Source organism: Poromitra crassiceps (genome assembly GCF_964638095.1).
Source record: "Poromitra crassiceps genome assembly, chromosome: 10".
NCBI classification, from domain to species: domain Eukaryota; kingdom Metazoa; phylum Chordata; class Actinopteri; order Beryciformes; family Melamphaidae; genus Poromitra; species Poromitra crassiceps.
In genome coordinates this window covers 48008945-48027216 of record NC_139631.1, presented here as the reverse complement: position 1 = coordinate 48027216, position 18272 = coordinate 48008945, and the positions used below count along the sequence as shown (strand labels likewise).

Below are 18272 nucleotides of genomic sequence, written 5' to 3'. Positions count from 1 at the left end.
CTACCGTACTTCCCAACTCATTGTGGACGACAAGCTCGGTGTGGAGTGCTGTTCCACAGAGCGCGTTCCAGAGGAGTGCTGTTCCACAGAGCGCTTTCCAGAGGAGTGCTGTTCCGTAGAGCGCGTTCCAGACAGGCCCGGCGCCACGAGGGGGCCTAAGGGGGCTTAGCCCCCTCAGTTCAATTTTCGGCCCCCTCACAAGAATAGTTAATCTATAAAGGCCAGTTAGGCAATGTTTGTACCTGACATGTTTAGGCTGCTGTTTCTGCAGTCTTCATCAAATTTGATCAGTTAATAAGTTGATGTAGGCTACCCCCTGGACATAGCTCTGTTGTTTCAGAATTGGCAGGGAAGCGCTATTTGCTGTGCTTTGGTTGTCACAAGGTGTCAGAGATGTAGCTATTTATTAAATTTGAACCTATGAACCCTTGAACCTCTATTAATGCCTTAATCTGCTGCTGTGAAATAAATGTTTATTTGATTTTGAATAGTAGTCTTTCTTGTATTGTTATTGTGCTTTTCAGAGGTTATTATGGTTAAAAAGTCCAGAAATAGGCATAGCGGGTATATAACCTATGTTTTACGATATAAAAATATCATATAAAAAAAAGAAAATCAAAAAGAAAAAAAATCAGCCCCCTCGCCAGTTATAACAGCCCCCTCAGTCATTTCATCCTGGTGCCGGCCCTGGTTCCAGAGGATTGCTGTTCCGCAGAGCGCGTTCCAGAAAACACGATAGGCTCCTCGAAGCGTTAAGGAGGCGCTTGACAAAGCGTGGCTCTGAGACGAGTTTGGATTGCGAAGGATTTGCATGTTGCCAAGTCACTTGGACTCTAACTTTTGGAGTTACTTTTGTGTCTTTATTGTGCAATGAAACAGAATATGTTTGAAAGCAAAACCTTCAGTCCAAAAATGTATTTGAGAGCAAAACTATATCGACACTGCAATCAAAAGTTTCATGGCAATAAAATAAATTTGTGATAAAAATGTATTAATGCTGGAATATGTGATCTGTACATTATGTTTAAACTAAAAATGCCTAATAGACCGATTTTCTAAAATAAATAAATAATGCAAATCCAAAGGTTTTGCTTTCTGTTGAGTTGAATCTCGTGGGCGGGACCTACACTGAAAGATTTTGCTATTGGCCAGTAATCACACATTTATTTGACTTGCAAAGAGACTTTTTTTTAATTGCAGTGTCGATGGTTTTGCTGTGAAACCTATTCTGTTTCTGGTGCACTTCTTCAGGAACATCTGCACAGTCCACACTGTGGAGCCCTGACCAGAGGGGAAGGTTCCAGTAAACTGCACAGTCAACAGGCTGGTTGAGTAATATCAGAAAACACACTGTGTAAACTCACCTTTGGGACACACACACACACGCACACACACACACACACGCACGCACGCACACACACACACGCACGCACGCACACACGCGCACACACACACACACACACACACACACACACACACACACACACACACTCCTACACACAGAAACATAGGTAGATCCCGGTCCATCCTGTTTGCTGTTGACAAACAGAAAAGTTGATCAATAACTAATGATTCTCTCTGTCTGTCTCTCTCCCCCTCTTGCTCTATGTCCCTCTCTCTCTGTCTCTCTCTCTCTCTCTCTCTCTCTCTCCCTCTCTCTCTTTCTCTGTTAACCCGGTCAGCGGTGTGTTTTTGGGGCAGAGTGTGCGTTGTCAGCCTGGAGATGAGAGTATGCGTGTTCCTCCTGCTCTGTGTGTGTGGGGTCTGCTGGAGGACAGAGGCTCAGTCCAGAACGTAAGTCTTAGCTCACTCTTTCTTTTTATATTAGGCCTACCTCACCAACTAGCCTAAAGCCCATGTCATACCAATCAAACATCATCAGTGGCAGTTGTTGCCTATTGTTTGATTGCTGTGTCATGGGCTAAACACACAAACAAGGACGGAACATGTGGAATCTGATCAAACATCTCCGAACAAAGAGAGACAGCCATGGCACACTAAACAAACATCTCCGAACAAGGAGAGACAGCCATGGCACACTAAACAAACATTTGTGTTTGGGGTAGAATGTTTGATTGATGTGTCATGATGAGCTTAACTTCATGTTACATGTTACATTACAACAGAGACTACGTGTGTTTTAGAGTTCGTTACGGGTTTGAAAGAGCCAGACTCTTGTTCACATTCGAGGTGAGAGGTATGGCAGGAGCCTGCAGGGCCTGGCTGGTTGAAAAGCAGCCAGGGAGGATTGGATCCCACAGCATAGAGGCCCTCTGCACCTGTGGCGATCAGGCTTTTCCTCTCAGGGATTTGCGAGTTCAGCGAACTCGTCTGCTCTATAGTTAAGTGAGCCTGGCTCAGATCTCGAAGCTTGCGTTGTCTCAGGTACGTCCATCAAGACGTAGCCAAAGTCCCACCTTCTAACTCGCTCTTGGACCAAATGGTCCGGTCCTAGAGCACTTCCAAGTGTTTTGTCTGGGCCTATAGACGGGTTTCTTGTATACAAACATTAGTGGGTGCGTGCGCATCACAGGGACAGAGTTTGATGAGAAACGCATCGAGCTGAGCGCCCATTGGTTCAACACAGGTGCATCACAAACCCACAGTGAAGTGTAGAAACTTCAATGTTATATCTATTCCAAGCTGTCACTCTACATTTTACATAAATACCACCTAGCCTACATTAACAATAAAATAAGTAATCTGAAGGGCTGGGTCATTTGAGCCGTTTGTGTGGGTGGCGCTAATGCATGTTTTAATTTGTTTACAAACCGCTGTTAAACTAAACTGTAGAAGAAGAAAAGCAGCAGTGAGTCTGCTGCGGGGGGTGTTCGACTTGTTGACGCCCCGCCTGACTGCGCTCAGCTGCTCTCGTCTGCTTTCCAGGCGAGGCAGCAGTCAACTCAAACGAGTGTGTGGAGCATAGCATACAGTCTATGGTGTGGAGCGGCTTTCTACCCCGGTGATGCGCGTGCATTTATGAGATGACGTTGCACAGAAACCCGTCTATACATCGGCTTGGGGTAACACTACAAAGAGAACAGCTAGGATAGAACGAATGCTACCTTGCACCTTACTGCCGGTCATGTAGGTTCTGTCTTTCCTGTTTCTCCTGAAGCCTTTTCCATATCAGACGCCCATAGATATCAGGATCATTCTCATCGTATCTGGCTTAGGCCTTACGTACGCTCCTTGGCTTGATCTCTTGGACATTGGACTCAGGACTCTGTGCTGTGTTAAGCCTAGCAGCCTAGCAGCTTAGAAGCTCTGCTTATATTTATAGCCTTGCTGGTTTGGAAGTATAACATCAGTGGTGATGTCATAACTCACGTCACAGCTTCGATGATGTCACAGATCGCATTGTGATGTCATCGACATCTAGCATTGTCTAGCTGATTATGACATCGTTGGTCAGGAACCCCAATGCTGTCTGAGGTTGTGATGTCATCGACGCAATGATGATGTCATCACCAAAATGTCATCCAGGTATAGTTTCCAGGGACCTAGCTGGACTCAGAAGCCCAGAATCTGCTCCGGGGGCCGGCCAGCCAATTGGTGTTGATGCGAAACCTTTATAACAACGGGTGATTTTGATATCTGGACGTCCAATCATAGTCTCAGACGGATCCGATACCCCCAATATTAAAGGATGGCTTTACCGGTAATCAACCCACTTTGTATCATTAATAATCTCGGTAATATAATATAATATTAAATATAAATATGTTTCCCTCTCTCTGTGTTTTCCTCATGGAGATCTCCCATTTCCTCCTCTGCCAAAGCGCTCTGTTCTGACGCGTTACGCGTCACAACGGAGCTGCGGAAGTTGTGCTGGAGAGGCAGAATCTGGCCCGAGGGCGGCTGTTATTGTTTATTTTTATTTTTTAAGTATGTGCACATCCATGGAGAATCACATGGAGAGCCTTAACTAGCCCTAATAACTTGCAGCTGGTGGGGGCGGAGTTTCTGCAGACAGGAGCAGGAGCAAATAGACCCTTCTCACGGGGGCCATTTTGTGTCGAAAAGGCAGGGTAAACACAGGTGTAAGCAAAACACTAATGAGGGTTTCAAACTTCCATGATTGGAATTTCTACGGCAAGTACTGTACAAAAAAACGTTTTTGTGATTGCAAGTATGGAAAAGTAGAGTCGATATAAAAGAAGTTGTCAGTGAAATTTAAGCGTATCCGTCTGAGACCACGGAGCTGCTGCTTCAGTGTTCAGCTGTGTTTCTGTTTGGGCTAGATGTCTTCCAAAATGTGTTGATAAAATTATTGTTTAATGTCCTCTCTTCCTCCAGGTACCTGGTGTCAGCCCCCAGCTCCCTGCGGGTAGATGCGGTGGAGACAGTGTTGCTGCAGCTGTTTGGTTTCTCTGAAGACGTTCAGATCTATGTTTTCTTGAAGACCTCGATGGCTCCGGATCACGTCCAGCTGGCCCGGGACGTCGTGACCCTCAACAGCCAGAACCAGCACCAGGCTGCCGCCAGACTCCGGGTGGGGTCACTTCACATCTTCTGTTTGAATCCCTCCGCTGTTCATTTTCAATTCTCTTGGTTGTAAAGGGATGTAACGATATGACTTACTTACTTATTACAGGGAAAGGTTACGGTACCGGGTACCGGGTCCAAGGTATGGCTCCTTGGCATACCTTAAAACAGTATCATTAGTTGTAAAGCTCTCTCTCTCTCTCTCTCTCTCTCTCTCTCTCTCCAGATATTCCCAGGTCAGTTGCCGAAGGAATTGAGTCATGTGATCATCCATGTCCAATCAGCAGAGATCAATCAGCACGTATCTGTTCCTGTCAGCCGCTCCAATGGCTTCCTCTTCATCCAGACCGACAAACCGCTGTACACGCCACAACAGAGCGGTGAGAGACACAGACACATACTGAGAGAGAGAGAGAGAGAGAGAAAGAGAGAGAGAGAGACAGAGACAGGGAGAGAGAAAGAGAGAGAGAGAGAGAGAGAGAGAGAGAGAGAGGGAGAGAGAGAGGGGGACAAGTTGGGTTTCCATCCAAATGTATCGCAAACGTTAGGGGAATTTTCAGGAAATCTACAAAAGAAAATGTGAAATTATGCAAGTTTCCATCCACTACTCAGAATCAGAATCAGAATCACTTTCATTGCCACAGTATGCAAGTTACATACGAGGAATTTGTCTTAGTGTCTGTACAGACACAAGACAAATTCCTCGTATGTAACTTGCATACTCTGTATGCAGCATAGCGGTCACATCAATATACAGGGATAAGAAGTAGGAAGATAACTAACGGCAATCGAGTCAATATATACAATATGTACATGAGTGGTGAAGTGTTCTGTGGATGATAAATATGAATTTACGTTGGATTTACATGAGATTTACAGACTGAGTTAAATATACGTTAAATAGGCAGTGGATTTACATGACCGTTACTGTTATGCAAATTAGGAGTTGGTATGTGCCTTGCAGGCAGACGTGTGACAGATATGTGCCGTTGTCTTGCATACCGTGTCAGAGCTGCTTGTAAACTTACATTTTTATGCCGGTCGGTCAGAATAGCTTAGGCTAAGCGATAGATTAGCTATAGCCTAACTGTAGGCTGTAGACCAGAGGATTCCAAAGTCTGAGTGCATGGGCCTCCTCTCAGAAATAGCATGGAAAAAGCTCCATCAAAAAGCTGCCTTCACTCTTATTCAAATGATTAAATTAACTATAACTGAAATAATTGAAATAAATCACTCACTGAGCCTCCCCTCAAACTGTTTGAGTTCCTTGGGAGGCCCACCTCCCACTTTGGAAACCTCTGAGCTGGATTGTTATAGTGTTCAGGCTAACATGAAATTAGAGTAGAGAGGACAGGGCAGACTAGGCTGTAGATTAGCTAGATTCCTTATGTGTTAGTTAGTTAGTTCTGGTTAATGGCTGGTCAGATTGTCTGAGCTGTTGCTGGTTTGGCCTGGCCACTCTGCTGCCGGTTCCAGGGTGCCTCCGCTACCCCGGCTGCTGCAATGGGATGGCCAGGCCATTATTATTACTGTCATTGTTATTGTTGTGTCAGCTGGATTTGGCTCGACATACTCTCTGTGAAAGCCCTCTGGGACATGCTTGTGAATTAGGGCTATACAAATAAACATGACTTGACTTGACTTAATTTCAAACTCACCCGCTATAAGCTGCTCAGAGCAAATTGATGAAAAATGTATGAATTTGGACCATTTTCATCAATTCCTGAATGTTCAAAAATGGTTAAAATGCCCCCCAAACACACTTTTGTCCTGTGTGTGTGTGTGTGTGTGTGTGTGTGTGTGTGTCCAGTCAAAGTGCGGGCGTTCTCCCTGAACGAGGAGTTAAGGCCAGCCAATCGCAGCGTTTTCCTCACCTTCAGGGTGAGTGCACTGATCTGCTGGGCCACAGTAGTGGCTGTAATAGTAGCAGTAGTAGTACAGCCCAGTATCACGTAATACAACCAGTCCAGTATGTCAATGTCACGTTTTGCCTCGCCTAGGCATGAAAAGTACACACCTATGAAGGCACAATACCAGCAGGGGGCGATATAGGCACTAGGTCCCTGGAATAAAATGGTGGGTGGCGTTATGATTGGGGTGGTGGATGGGCAGGGTTCCATTCCCAGCATTTAACTTTTTCTTTTTTACAATTTTTGTCTTATTTTAACCATGACTAACTAACTAGATGACGGTTTTGAAGTCATTCATCTAGTTTGACAGTTATTGAGAGTTGATTTGAGTTAATGAGTTATTCATTTGAGTTAGTGTGGACCAGTGATGTCACTGGTCCACACTTTAACACTCTCAAATTAAGTCTGTCAAATTAAATGACAGACTTCAAAACAGTTTACAGTTTTCTGATATACTACTGATGTTCTAATGATACAAAGCTGGTTGAAAATGGGCAGAGTGTTCCTTTAAGCAAGTTTGTTTTACTTGTCTAACCATAACTGTAACAACCAACTTTTGAGAGGTAATACAAAATAAAATAAAATAAATTGTGTGTCCTGACGGGTGCTCGGCCTTTGCTGAAATGCAAGGCATTCTGGGGATACATGTACTTTTCATGCCTTGAGGCAAAACTTGACACTCATCACTTGGTGTGATACCGGGTCATTCAAATAATCTATCATTTATTTCTTCACTTTCCAATTTCAAACATGTTTTTCTCCCCCCCCCCCCCCCCCCCCCCCACACACACACACACACTGTCAAATGATGTGTAGCCTCAACAGTCCTTGAGTTTATTTGATTTAATGCTGCATTTCAGACAAGTTCCGAGTTTACAAGTCGGACCTCCGACTTTGAGTGGCGTTCCAGTTTATGCCTCCACCGGCGATAGCTGTGCCGGGGCGTTATGTTTTCGGGTTATCCGTACGTGCAGATCCTAATATCGTTGTGTTGGTATCGTTCCCAAACCATCATTTTTTCCTAGTATGGGCCGAGATGACCACGCCCCAAACTCATTTGATTAGTCGCCGCAACTGCGGCATATTAAAAAAATTCTTAACATTAGAGTTAGGGTGTGAAAATGTAAGCAGGCATACTAAGGTCATAGAGAGTCGTGATTCGAGGTGGGAGGAGGCGTGGTGAGGGAAAGGGGTGGAGCTAGGGAAATGTGCCATAGCTCGGGAAAGGATCACATCACTGACTGAAGCTAATATTTTCTGATGTAGTCACACCTCAAAAATAATTTCCTTCAATAGAACAGCGAAAACCAAAACAATATTTTTTAGCTGCAACCAGCAGTGCTGGCCCCTGCGTGCGCTGCTGGTTGCAGCTTCTTGCTGGTCTTGATTTACTGCTGGTGGGCATCAGATATTCTAGCTTGCGTTTGCCAATCCTGTCCTGCTGTCTGGGTCTGTCTGGGTCAGTGTTGTATGCTGCTCTGCGTGCCCCCCCCCCCCTCAACTGCACACTCCTCCTCCGTGTGGGAGTGTCTCTGGGGCTTTCTGCTGCGTTTGCTCTGCACTGAAAAGTCCGCTACATCCAGCTTTTTTACAGCGTTCCGCGTGTATTTGTCACCGGCTCCCATGCTTCCAGTTGAGAATAATAACAACTAATAACAAAATCGGTAACACTTTACAATAACGTACACAAATACTATAGTAGTTACTAGTAAACTAACCATTAACTAATAGCCAGTTAATGAGTAGCTAATGAAAAATTTGGCATTAGTCAATCACTAGTTAATCATAGTTAATGAGTAGGTAGTCATTAGTTAATGATTAGTATCTAATTTCCTGAGTAGAGTAGTTAATCATTACCTAATGATTACTAAATGTCAGCTCGTGAATAGAGTAGTTAATCATTACTTAATGATTCCAAAATGTCAGTGCGTGAATGTATTAGTTAATCTTTTTGTGTACCCTATTGTAAAGTGGTGCATCATACTCAGTAGTTTATGAATACTGAATCATTACCTGTCCATTAGTTACTCTTTTCGCACCCTAATATAAAGTGAAAGATATCCTTATCAAATAAACACTCCCTCCAGGTGAGATTAGAACCCTGAACCCCAAGATTGTTAAATTGTAAGTCTGGTTCTCTACCATCTGAGCTAACCAGCCTGTTGCTTGTTAGTGCCATACTATCGAATGTAGAACCTCAGACCAAGTATTATAGTTTAAAGGTATATTCCACCCAAATACTACTTTCTGTCCAAGTACTTACAAGTACTTAGACATAAGTAGTATTTGGCTGAAACATACCTAAGTACTTGGACATGAAGTAGTATTTGGATGGAATATATCTTAAAAACTATAAGTACTTGAACAGAAAGTAGTATGTGGATAGGACATAATACTTAGTCTCTGACTCTACAGACCTATAGTATGGCTCTACCAAATAACAGGCTGGTTAGCTCAGATGGTAGAGAACCAAACTTACAATTTAACAATCTTGGGGTTCAGGGTTCGAATCTCACCTGGAGGGAGTGTTTATTTGATAAGGATATCTTTCACTTTATATTAGGGTGCGAAAAGAGTAACTAATGGACAGGTAATGATTCAGTATTCATAAACTACTGAGTATGATGCACCACTTTACAATAGGGTACACAAAAAGATTAACTAATGATTAACTAATGATTAACTAATACATTCACGCACTGACATTTTGGAATCATTAAGGGTGTATTCACACCTATCTCGTTTGGAGCAGTTGTTCCGAAACGGAGAGCATTTTCCCCCTTGGTGCGGTTCGTTTGGGGGAGTGTGAACACAGCAATCGCACTCGGATGCGGGACAAAACAAGCGGACCGAGATCGCCAAGAAAGGGTGGTCTCGGTCCGCTTCCAAACGAACTCTGGTGCGGTTCGTTTGTGGTGAGAACGTGAGCCGACCTCGATCCGCCACAACAGCAGTAAACGGTCCGCATTTTTGGATAAACCAGCTGCAGTAGTCAGCTGCGCTGTGCGTAATGGCCTGAAGAACGAACATTTTTATCATTTAAAAACAACATCTTTCAGATCCTGTTTTGGCGACTTGTGACTTGCATCGATAAACTTTGGGGGATTTTTGGATCATCAAATCAGCAGTTTGAACTCAATCAACTTACCTCGGACCATGGGAAGCAACGTTAATGTGTTGAATCTCTACGGATTTTGCCTGTAAATTGTGGTGCGCGCCCTCTCTCTCCCTCTCTCTCGCTCTCTCTGGTCTCCATTCAATAAATGAAAACAAATCGTGGTAATCAGAGCCAGCCTTCTTTGTGATAAGATTGTCTGGTTCAATCAGACAATCAGACTGATTGCATGTCTTCCTCGAAATGTCCGTTATTATTAAATTATTTATTAATATTTTATTCCTGACAGGACAGGTGTTCATATAGCCTATGTCTCGGCTAATCCTCATCTCCGTGATAGCCTAATAGCAGAATTTGCGAGGGTCTTTGATCTTCTATCTCCAAATTCCCAATAGCCTAAATAGGCTAAATAAATACATAGGCTTACATAGCCTAGTAGCATACATTAATAAATAAATAAAGAACTTTCTCCCTCTCTCTCTCTCCCGATCCCTCCCTCTTTCTTTCTTTCTTTCTCTCTCTCTCTCTCTCTCTCTCTCTCTCCTCGCATGGCGGACGCCCGACATAGCCTAAAATGTAGGTCTAACAAAACGCATTTTTATAATCATATAGGAAAATCTCTGGGAATTATTTTGTCCATCCCGAGAGGCTATTAGCCTATCAGCGTGTCTGCTGGCCAATCCAGGAAGTTTGACAATACTATTTGGACCGTTTGATTTGTGGCTGTGTGAACACAAACGAACCAAGGCACAAATGCAACAATTGTATCAATTAAGTACCTGAATCGGAACAAAGCAAACGACCTACAGGTGTGAATACACCCTAAGTAATGATTAACTACTCTATTCACGAGCTGACATTTAGTAATCATTAGGTAATGATTAACTACTCTACTCAGGAAATTAGATACTAATCATTAACTAATGACTACCTACTCATTAACTATGATTAACTAGTGATTGACTAATGCCAAATTTTTCATTAGCTACTCATTAACTGGCTATTAGTTAATGGTTAGTTTACTAGTAACTACTATAGTATTTGTGTACGTTATTGTAAAGTGTTACCACAAAATCATGCGGATGGGCTATCGCAGCGGACACGGAGGTGCTCAATTGTGGCAGCAGATTGGCTGCTGCAGGCACAGCTAACGTTATGCTTCATGCATATCGATGCATACGGATGCGATGCGATTTCCGTTTCCCCAACGACTTCTTCTCTGTTTTTTCCTCGCCTTTCTGTAATCTGGAGAGCACTGTCGCCACCTAATGGGTCCCTAAAATAGCTTTTACACATTCAACAGCCACCATACTTTCACAGGAGATGGATCTGGCTTTGATGCACGTCCCACCGTCAAAAAACGCAATTGACGAACATACTCGTCCTTGGCACTCTACGTTACTAAACCAATTGACGAACATACTCGTCCATGGCACTCAATGAGTTAATCACTAAATGGTCAGCTATTTTCATTCCCTTTGCTTGACTATAGAAAATTGCACAGTTGCCATCAATTGTAATCAGGGGGTAATCAGGTGGGTAAACTATCCACGGTGAGTAGTTTACCCACCTTGTTTGCCCTCATTCAGCTCATTGATTGATACAGTTGATCTGAAAATAGGTGAGTAAATGATCTGCCTCATTTCAAAGGGGTGGCTAAACTGCGTTGACCCTCGCCTACAGCCCTGATTGTAATGCACAGTACAGAGAGTAGATCATGTGCTTGATGGTATCTGAGATAGATAACCCTATGTGTTCTAGGGTTGTACCTGTAATTCTTTACACTAAGATAAACGGGAAAATGTTGAGGTTTTGTCTGGACAGACATGACAGACATGGATGTAGACTGCTGACTTGTTGGCAGAGGCATATATCCGCGATGCAGTATTCCTACTTCTAGTAGGTCAGAAAATCCCGGCGTCCGAGTTGTCTGGAATGCAGCATAGGCCCTTGGAAATATAACTTTAGAGATAACTATAAGTCTAAAAAGATTTAAATTAAGGATGCACGATATATCGGCAATCATATCGGTATCTGCCTATGTTGGTAATTTGTTTACATATCGGCATCGGTCAGATGTTCAAATGTTAATATCGGTTATCGTATCAGTCAAAATGTTCACATTGAGAGGAAACAATGTGATAAATTATTATGATTTATAAGCTTTTCTAAATGTTTTGGAAATAAAGAAAGACATTACTGTTTCAAATTCAGTGTTTATGTGTTTTTCAGTATCCAAAATGTGATTATTGAAACTTGTTTTTATACAGATCATATCGGCATTGGTAAATATGGGTTATCGGCCATAACAGCAATGTTCATATTGGTTATCGGTATCGGCCAAGATTTTCATATCGCTGCATCACTAATTTAAATAGATTGGCTGTGTTCACACTGTAACTGTTTTGCAATGTGAACACAGCCATTCTATTGACTGTAAACAAAAGTTATCTTTATACTTATAGTCTAAGTGTGAATGGGTCTTTATCCTCCACAGGACCCGGACCATCAGACGGTGGACATAGTGGAGATGATCGATGAAAACAATGGAATCCCCTCCTTGCAAAACCCCTTCAAGATCCCCATAAAACCCAAGTAAGACCATCTACACACTACAGCCTAAACTCAATACTCCTTAAACCGTCATCAACCAACTTTTTGTAATACTCCATAAGTAGAGTATGATATCAGTCAGTACGTTTACATGCACTTAAAAAAATATAATTATTGCGTTAGTCCGCCTAAAACTGGACTTTTGAAATGCATGTAAACATGTTAGCTCGACTGAAATCGAAGTTATAAAAGTCTGACATATCGTGCGTTCCTTTATCGCAAAATAACTGGGATGTGGAGACTATATGACATCACATCCGTTCTGTTAGCGTTCCATTTGCAGAAAACTTGAGCTGGGAAGTTCACTGTTCATTGGTCAGATCCAGTCGCTAGCCAGGCTAGCCATTGTTAGCAATAACAATTGACAACATGGCATTTCGCGGCATTTTGCGCATACAAACACTGCAGCCTCATGTCCACACAGATGGAAGTTAGGCAGTGCTGTGTGTACAGCTGATTTAATGAGACACAAACAAAACAGAAGTGCTAAACAATATTACTACGATTACTACTACTGTTGTTGCGTGGCACAGCCATCTTGGATTTGTGAGGTTGGGGCTGCTGAGGCTCCTACGAGTTTGGAATGGGAAATACTAGCTCTGATGACGTCACCGCCCAGCTCATGACCTTTGAAGTCGTAAGATTACCAGTCCCCAGTTATAAAGGAATGCACACCCAGATAATGCAATTGGGAGTCGATTTACTCCTGCATGTATACAGGCCAGTCAGACTGGAACTGGACGAGGCGATCAGCGCATGTGCTAACGTTGTTTGACCCGGAAGTTGGACAACGTGTAATTTTTTTTTTTTGGGATATCTTAGTTTCAGCTGTATTGAGCTAACAACGGGCAGCTTTGTGTTATGTGACCATCCCTGCGTTTGAACGGTTTATCGGCGCTCTCTCTCTCTCCACATAAACACAACCTCGCTCGACCACAAACACAGAACACAGCAAAACAATGTCCTATCACTAAAATACACACAGGGCGCAGCGTCTCTCAACATAAACACACTGCCACACTATTATATGGGCCAGAAGTGATCGTTTTGAGGGGAAACGTTTGTATAATTATATCATATTTTTTTAATGAAATAGCTGCATTATTAAGAGACTTGCTACCAGTTGTTAGAATTGACGGAGCCTGCAGGGAAAGAGTGCATATCACCACCTATCGTAGCGGAGGCAACATGATTCCATCAAAAAATCGATTTCCCACCTGTGCATGTATATTGAGACAAGGAGAGTAGTCCGAGTAAATAGCCTAATCAAGCTATAACCATAGGTCGACTTAACTGTGCATGTAAACGTACTGAGTTAATGCTATCAGTCAATACTGATTCCAGACTGGCTGTAATGTTATTTGTAACGTAATGTTCATGTGACTGCAGGTTGGGGGTTTGGTCTATTCAAGCGTCTTACTCTGAGGCCTTCACCACCACAGCTCAGGCTGAGTTTGAAGTTAAAGAATACGGTACCTCCACAACAAAAGCACCTTTTCACTACACACTTCACTCTAACTGCTTTTAGTAATAGCATTCATGTTAAGTGTTATTATCCTGTGGCAGTGCTTCCCAGTATCTCCATCCTAGTGGAACCAGAAGCCAACTACATCAGCTATGGAAGCTTCCAGCGTTTTCGCTTCAAGATCTCTGCCAGGTGACTGGACTCCCATGGCATGTGGTCACATACAATATCTGTACCATGTGATAAATAATTTAGCTGTAAATGAGACAGTGTCTCCTTTAAACTATTTCACATGATGCATGTGAAGACATTAGTCTGGGGAATCAGAACTTTCTATTATGCTATTGATATGATAAAATAATAAAATCCATGCTGTGTGTGTGTGTGTGCGCGCGCGCCTGTGTGGTGTGTGTTGTGGTGTGGTGTGGTGTGGTGTGTGTGTGGTGTGGTGTGTGTGTGTGTGTGTGTGCGTGTGTGGTGTGGTGTGTGTGTGTGTGTGTGTGTGTGTGTCAGGTATCTCCATGGTGCTCCCGTAGCAGATGCTGTGGTGCTTGTGCGCTACGGCTACGTTAGCGGGAAGACACCTCCAGTTATCATCCCTCACTCTGTGACCAGAGAGAGGGTAAGAAATGTACAGCTCAACACCAGCATTTCTCCACAGTTCAGAAACAGTACTCATCTTCAATAGAGAAAGTTGTAGTCTAGGACTAGGCTTGATCCACATCAGGGCTACCAGACCGTAATATCTCTGGAGCTCGGGGGGTACGGTGGTGCAGTGGTAAGCGCTGTCGCCTCACAGCTCGAAGGTCCTGCGTTCGATTCTCACCTGGGACGCTGTGAGCACTGAAGGAATGCGTGCCCGTCCGCATGTCCTCGAGTGCCCACCGCCTGGGTGGGGTCATCAAAAGGGCCTTTCTGTGTGGAGTTTGCATGTTCTCCCCGTGCCTCCCAGGGGTTTCCTTCATATACAGTAGGAACCCCCTTCACCAAAACATGCAATATCCTGGTTGCTAATGTGGTTCCTCCTCTGGTCGTTAAGGGCGCCTGTTCAGAGGGAGGGGAACTGGTTGGAATAGCGTGAACCTCCCACGTGCTATGTCCTACCGGTGAAGCTTCCTCTGTCAGGTGAAAAGAAGCGGCTGGCTAACTGCCCATGTCTTGGAGGAAGCATGGAGCCAGTTTCGGCTCTCCTCAGATCGGCAGAGGGTGGAGTAGCAACCAGGATAAATAAATTAAATTAGCACTAATGGGGGATACATATGGGATAAAAAATCGGGATGGGGGGGGGGGATCTCTGAAGCTCAGAATCATGATTTATAAACTTATTTATACAGTAAGCTTCTATAGACCTTATTCACTAACCCTGGACGGCACCATATTGTTGACATACCGTCCTGCACGCACACAGCGCTGCAGCTGACAACTAAACAGCCTTATTGTCGTTTCTGTTCCATTACAAAATAGCGATGGTGATGATAGCAATAAAAAACCCAGAGTTGTTGTTTGTATGCTGCCGTTAATGCCTGTAATAATAAACAAAAGAAAAAACGAGGTGAACAGACTTTTCTGTGAGGAGCTGTCAGAAAGTTTCACCTGTCTCTCCTAACTATCCACACATCTCCTGTGCTGCTGCTGTATCCTTCGTCTCGCTCCCTTCACGTCTGTAGACGGTAGAGATAGAAACAAACCACGGGGACTTTATTGCTGTCATTACTACAGCCGTGTATGGTCTGACATCATCTAGCAGATGATGTATGTAATGTCATGTATCTAAGGTCACCATCTGAACACAACAGGAACGATACAGGTAACGCTAACAGCGGCTAGCTTCCTACAAACGCTGCTCTTACATAGGCTGTCACTTGAGAGCTGCAGCACTATGTCAACAACATGGCGGTGGTGGGCGTGCCCGTACATGAGTTACGTCAATCGAATAAGGTCTATATAGTATTGTAGCGAATCGGTGTTACATGTATTGTGGGGTTTCCGTGTGTTACCTAGGAACTGATATGTGTGGGTGTGGGGAAGGGGATATATGTGACCAGCGGCCGGGGCGGAAGTCAGTCTAACCATGAGAGGGGGTTGGAGTGGTTGCATGAAGAGCTAGCAGCGAAGCTAGCTGCTAGGAGCTATATTGTGAAGCCAAGAATAAAAGCCTGTACCAACTTCAAGTCTCCGGTTCCTTGTAACGAATACCCGATCCGTTACATTGGTGTCTAGGAGTGGGATCGATAACCCTCTGCGACGGCCGAGAAGGGAGAGGGTGAGAGGAGGAACGGCAAAAGAGACTGTGTGCGGTGCGGTTTTTGGTCTCAAGACCTAGCGCTAGTAAGTGAGCTACCAGGGGTGCTAACTGCTAACTGCTAGCTGCTAAGACCACGTGTGATGGTGCGCGAGGAAGAATGGCCATCGGTGAACGGGAGAAAAGAGGAGCTGACGACGGGGATCAGCTCGGTGCTGGCGGGCATGGAAGCCCGTTTGTTGAGAGAGGTCAGATGGCTGGCGGAGGCGATTCCTGCCTGGGCAGTGAAGCTGTGGATAGCGCTGCGGGAAGTCGGGCAGCGTGTGGACAAGTTGAGCACAGAGGGAGCGCAGTGTGGAGAACGGCCGGAGGAGCCACAAAATAGACTGTGTTGGACATGTGGAGAGCCGGGCCACGTGGCGAGGTGGTGCCGAAGCGGTCCCGGGAGACGGACCGGGTATGCGGAGCAAAGGTACTGGGGACAGCAGGGAGCCTGCTGGGCATGCGGTGGATTGGGGCATATAGCCAGAGAGTGTCGAGAAGCTGTCGGGGACTGGAAGACAGCGGGAGAAGAGAGACGTGCAGGCGGCGGACAGGTGAGACTTTGTTGGACGTGCCGGTCGCCTGAACATGTAGCTAGAGACTGCACTAAGAGTGCGAACACTGGAAGAGACACACAGCTGGGGGAGCAGCCGGAGCAACAGGCAGAGGAGCAGCGGAGTAGCGGAGCAGTGGAGCAGCCTGAGCTACAAGCAGCGGAGCAACGGGGCAGTGCAGAGCCGGTTGTTCTGGGCAGGAGAGTGACGTTTGAGCCGGCCCAGGCTAGCTGCTCTGCATACCAGCCAGTAGTGGCGGAGATCACCATCAGTGACGAGACAATCAGGATAATGGGGATTGTGTTGAACAGCCAGAAGGAAGGGAGAGACATCACCTGCAATGCTGTTACAGTCGGGGGAGCGGCGCTCGTGTCCCCGGGTGAGCGAGAGGGGTCAACGCCGGAGGAGACGGCCCAACCAAGCCGCTACACACCCCCCACGGCTGCACTGCAGAAAGCCGAGGTGGAGATCGACGCCGATGGTGTTCGCCCTGCTGTCCTCAACACGCCGCCCCCTGGGGGAGCGGGACGGGAGGACGAGCGAGTGCAAGAGCTGGACGACGACGACAGGGTCATCTGGGATGTCGACGTGTATGAGTGGAAACGCAGGCAGGCGGAGGACGCTGACATCGGTCCGGTGCTCGCGTGGGTGGCGAACGGACGCCGGCCCCCTGTGGAGGAGATCCACAAGTGTTCCGGTGCCACGAAGGGACTGTGGAACATGTTTTCGGACCTGCGTCTAGATGAGGGGATTTTGAAGAGAAAGGGGCACGGAAGCGCGGGGTTCCAGTGGCTTGTACCTAGTTGCCTGCGGAAATTGGCACTGAGGGCGGTGCACGTGGACCCTGGATCCAGTCACTTTGGGACTGAAGAGACACTAAGCCGCATCCGTAGAGTTTACTACTGGGGAAAACAAAAGGAGGACGTGCGGCGATACTGCAGGGAGTGTGAGGGCTGTGGGGCACCGAGGGGGGGCCGTGCTGAGTTACACTGCAGAGGACTAACCCCACTGGGGGTTGAGCGGGACTAGTGTGCTTCAGGTGGGACAGAAGCTGTGAAAGGGGGGATGGAAATGGGGTTTAAATGAAAAATTAAGAAGTTGCTGGGAAAAGAAAAGTTAAGGAAAATGTGGGGGCTTGTGTTTAATTGAAATGTGTGTAAAGAAAAGAGGGAAAACGTAACGGGCCATTGTGTCGAATTTAAATGAATGTGTGAAAAAGAAGGAAATAATGAAAAACTAGACATTATGGAGTGCCTAATGGGAAACTAGACATTATGGGGGTACCTAATGGAAAACTAGACATTATGGAGTGCCTAATGGGAAACTAGACATTATGGGGGTACCTAATGGAAAACTAGACATTACGGAGTACCTGATGCAAACTGGACATTATGACAGGGGTGTTGGAAAAAAGAAGGGACTAATTGTGGGGAATTGAAATGTTGTGGGGTTTGTGGGAATTAGATTTTGATGTGGTGATGGGAAAAATGTTGTGTTGGGTGTGTTTTGGTACAGGGGGATATGTGTGGGTTGTGCATGTCGCGTGGAAGCGACATTAAAGTTGGGTGGGGGAAATGTAGCGAATCGGTGTTACACGTATTGTGGGGTTTCCGTGTGTTACCTAGGAACTGATATGTGTGGGTGTGTTCCTAGGGGGAAGGGGATATATGTGACCAGCGGCCGGGGCGGAAGTCAGTCTAACCATGAGAGGGGGTTGGAGTGGTTGCATGAAGAGCTAGCAGCGAAGCTAGCTGCTAGGAGCTATATTGTGAAGCCAAGAATAAAAGCCTGTACCAACTTCAAGTCTCCGGTTCCTTGTAACGAATACCCGATCCGTTACAGT

The 18272-nt window shown here is 45.3% G+C and overlaps 1 protein-coding gene across 1 annotated transcript in view; it reads left to right on the top strand.

The window, feature by feature from the left end:
• Positions 1-1723: 1723 nt before the first annotated feature.
• Positions 1724-18272, top strand: part of c5 (complement component 5) — a gene marked incomplete at its 5' end in the record, with an annotated part of 79040 nt that continues 62491 nt past the window's right edge. The window contains 8 exons of the mRNA XM_083645472.1: positions 1724-1794; positions 4300-4495; positions 4715-4868; positions 6299-6369; positions 12011-12108; positions 13516-13598; positions 13693-13783; positions 14105-14213. Coding sequence (XP_083501598.1) covers positions 1724-1794; positions 4300-4495; positions 4715-4868; positions 6299-6369; positions 12011-12108; positions 13516-13598; positions 13693-13783; positions 14105-14213 — 873 coding nt within the window. The remainder of the gene's footprint in view (positions 1795-4299; positions 4496-4714; positions 4869-6298; positions 6370-12010; positions 12109-13515; positions 13599-13692; positions 13784-14104; positions 14214-18272) is intronic.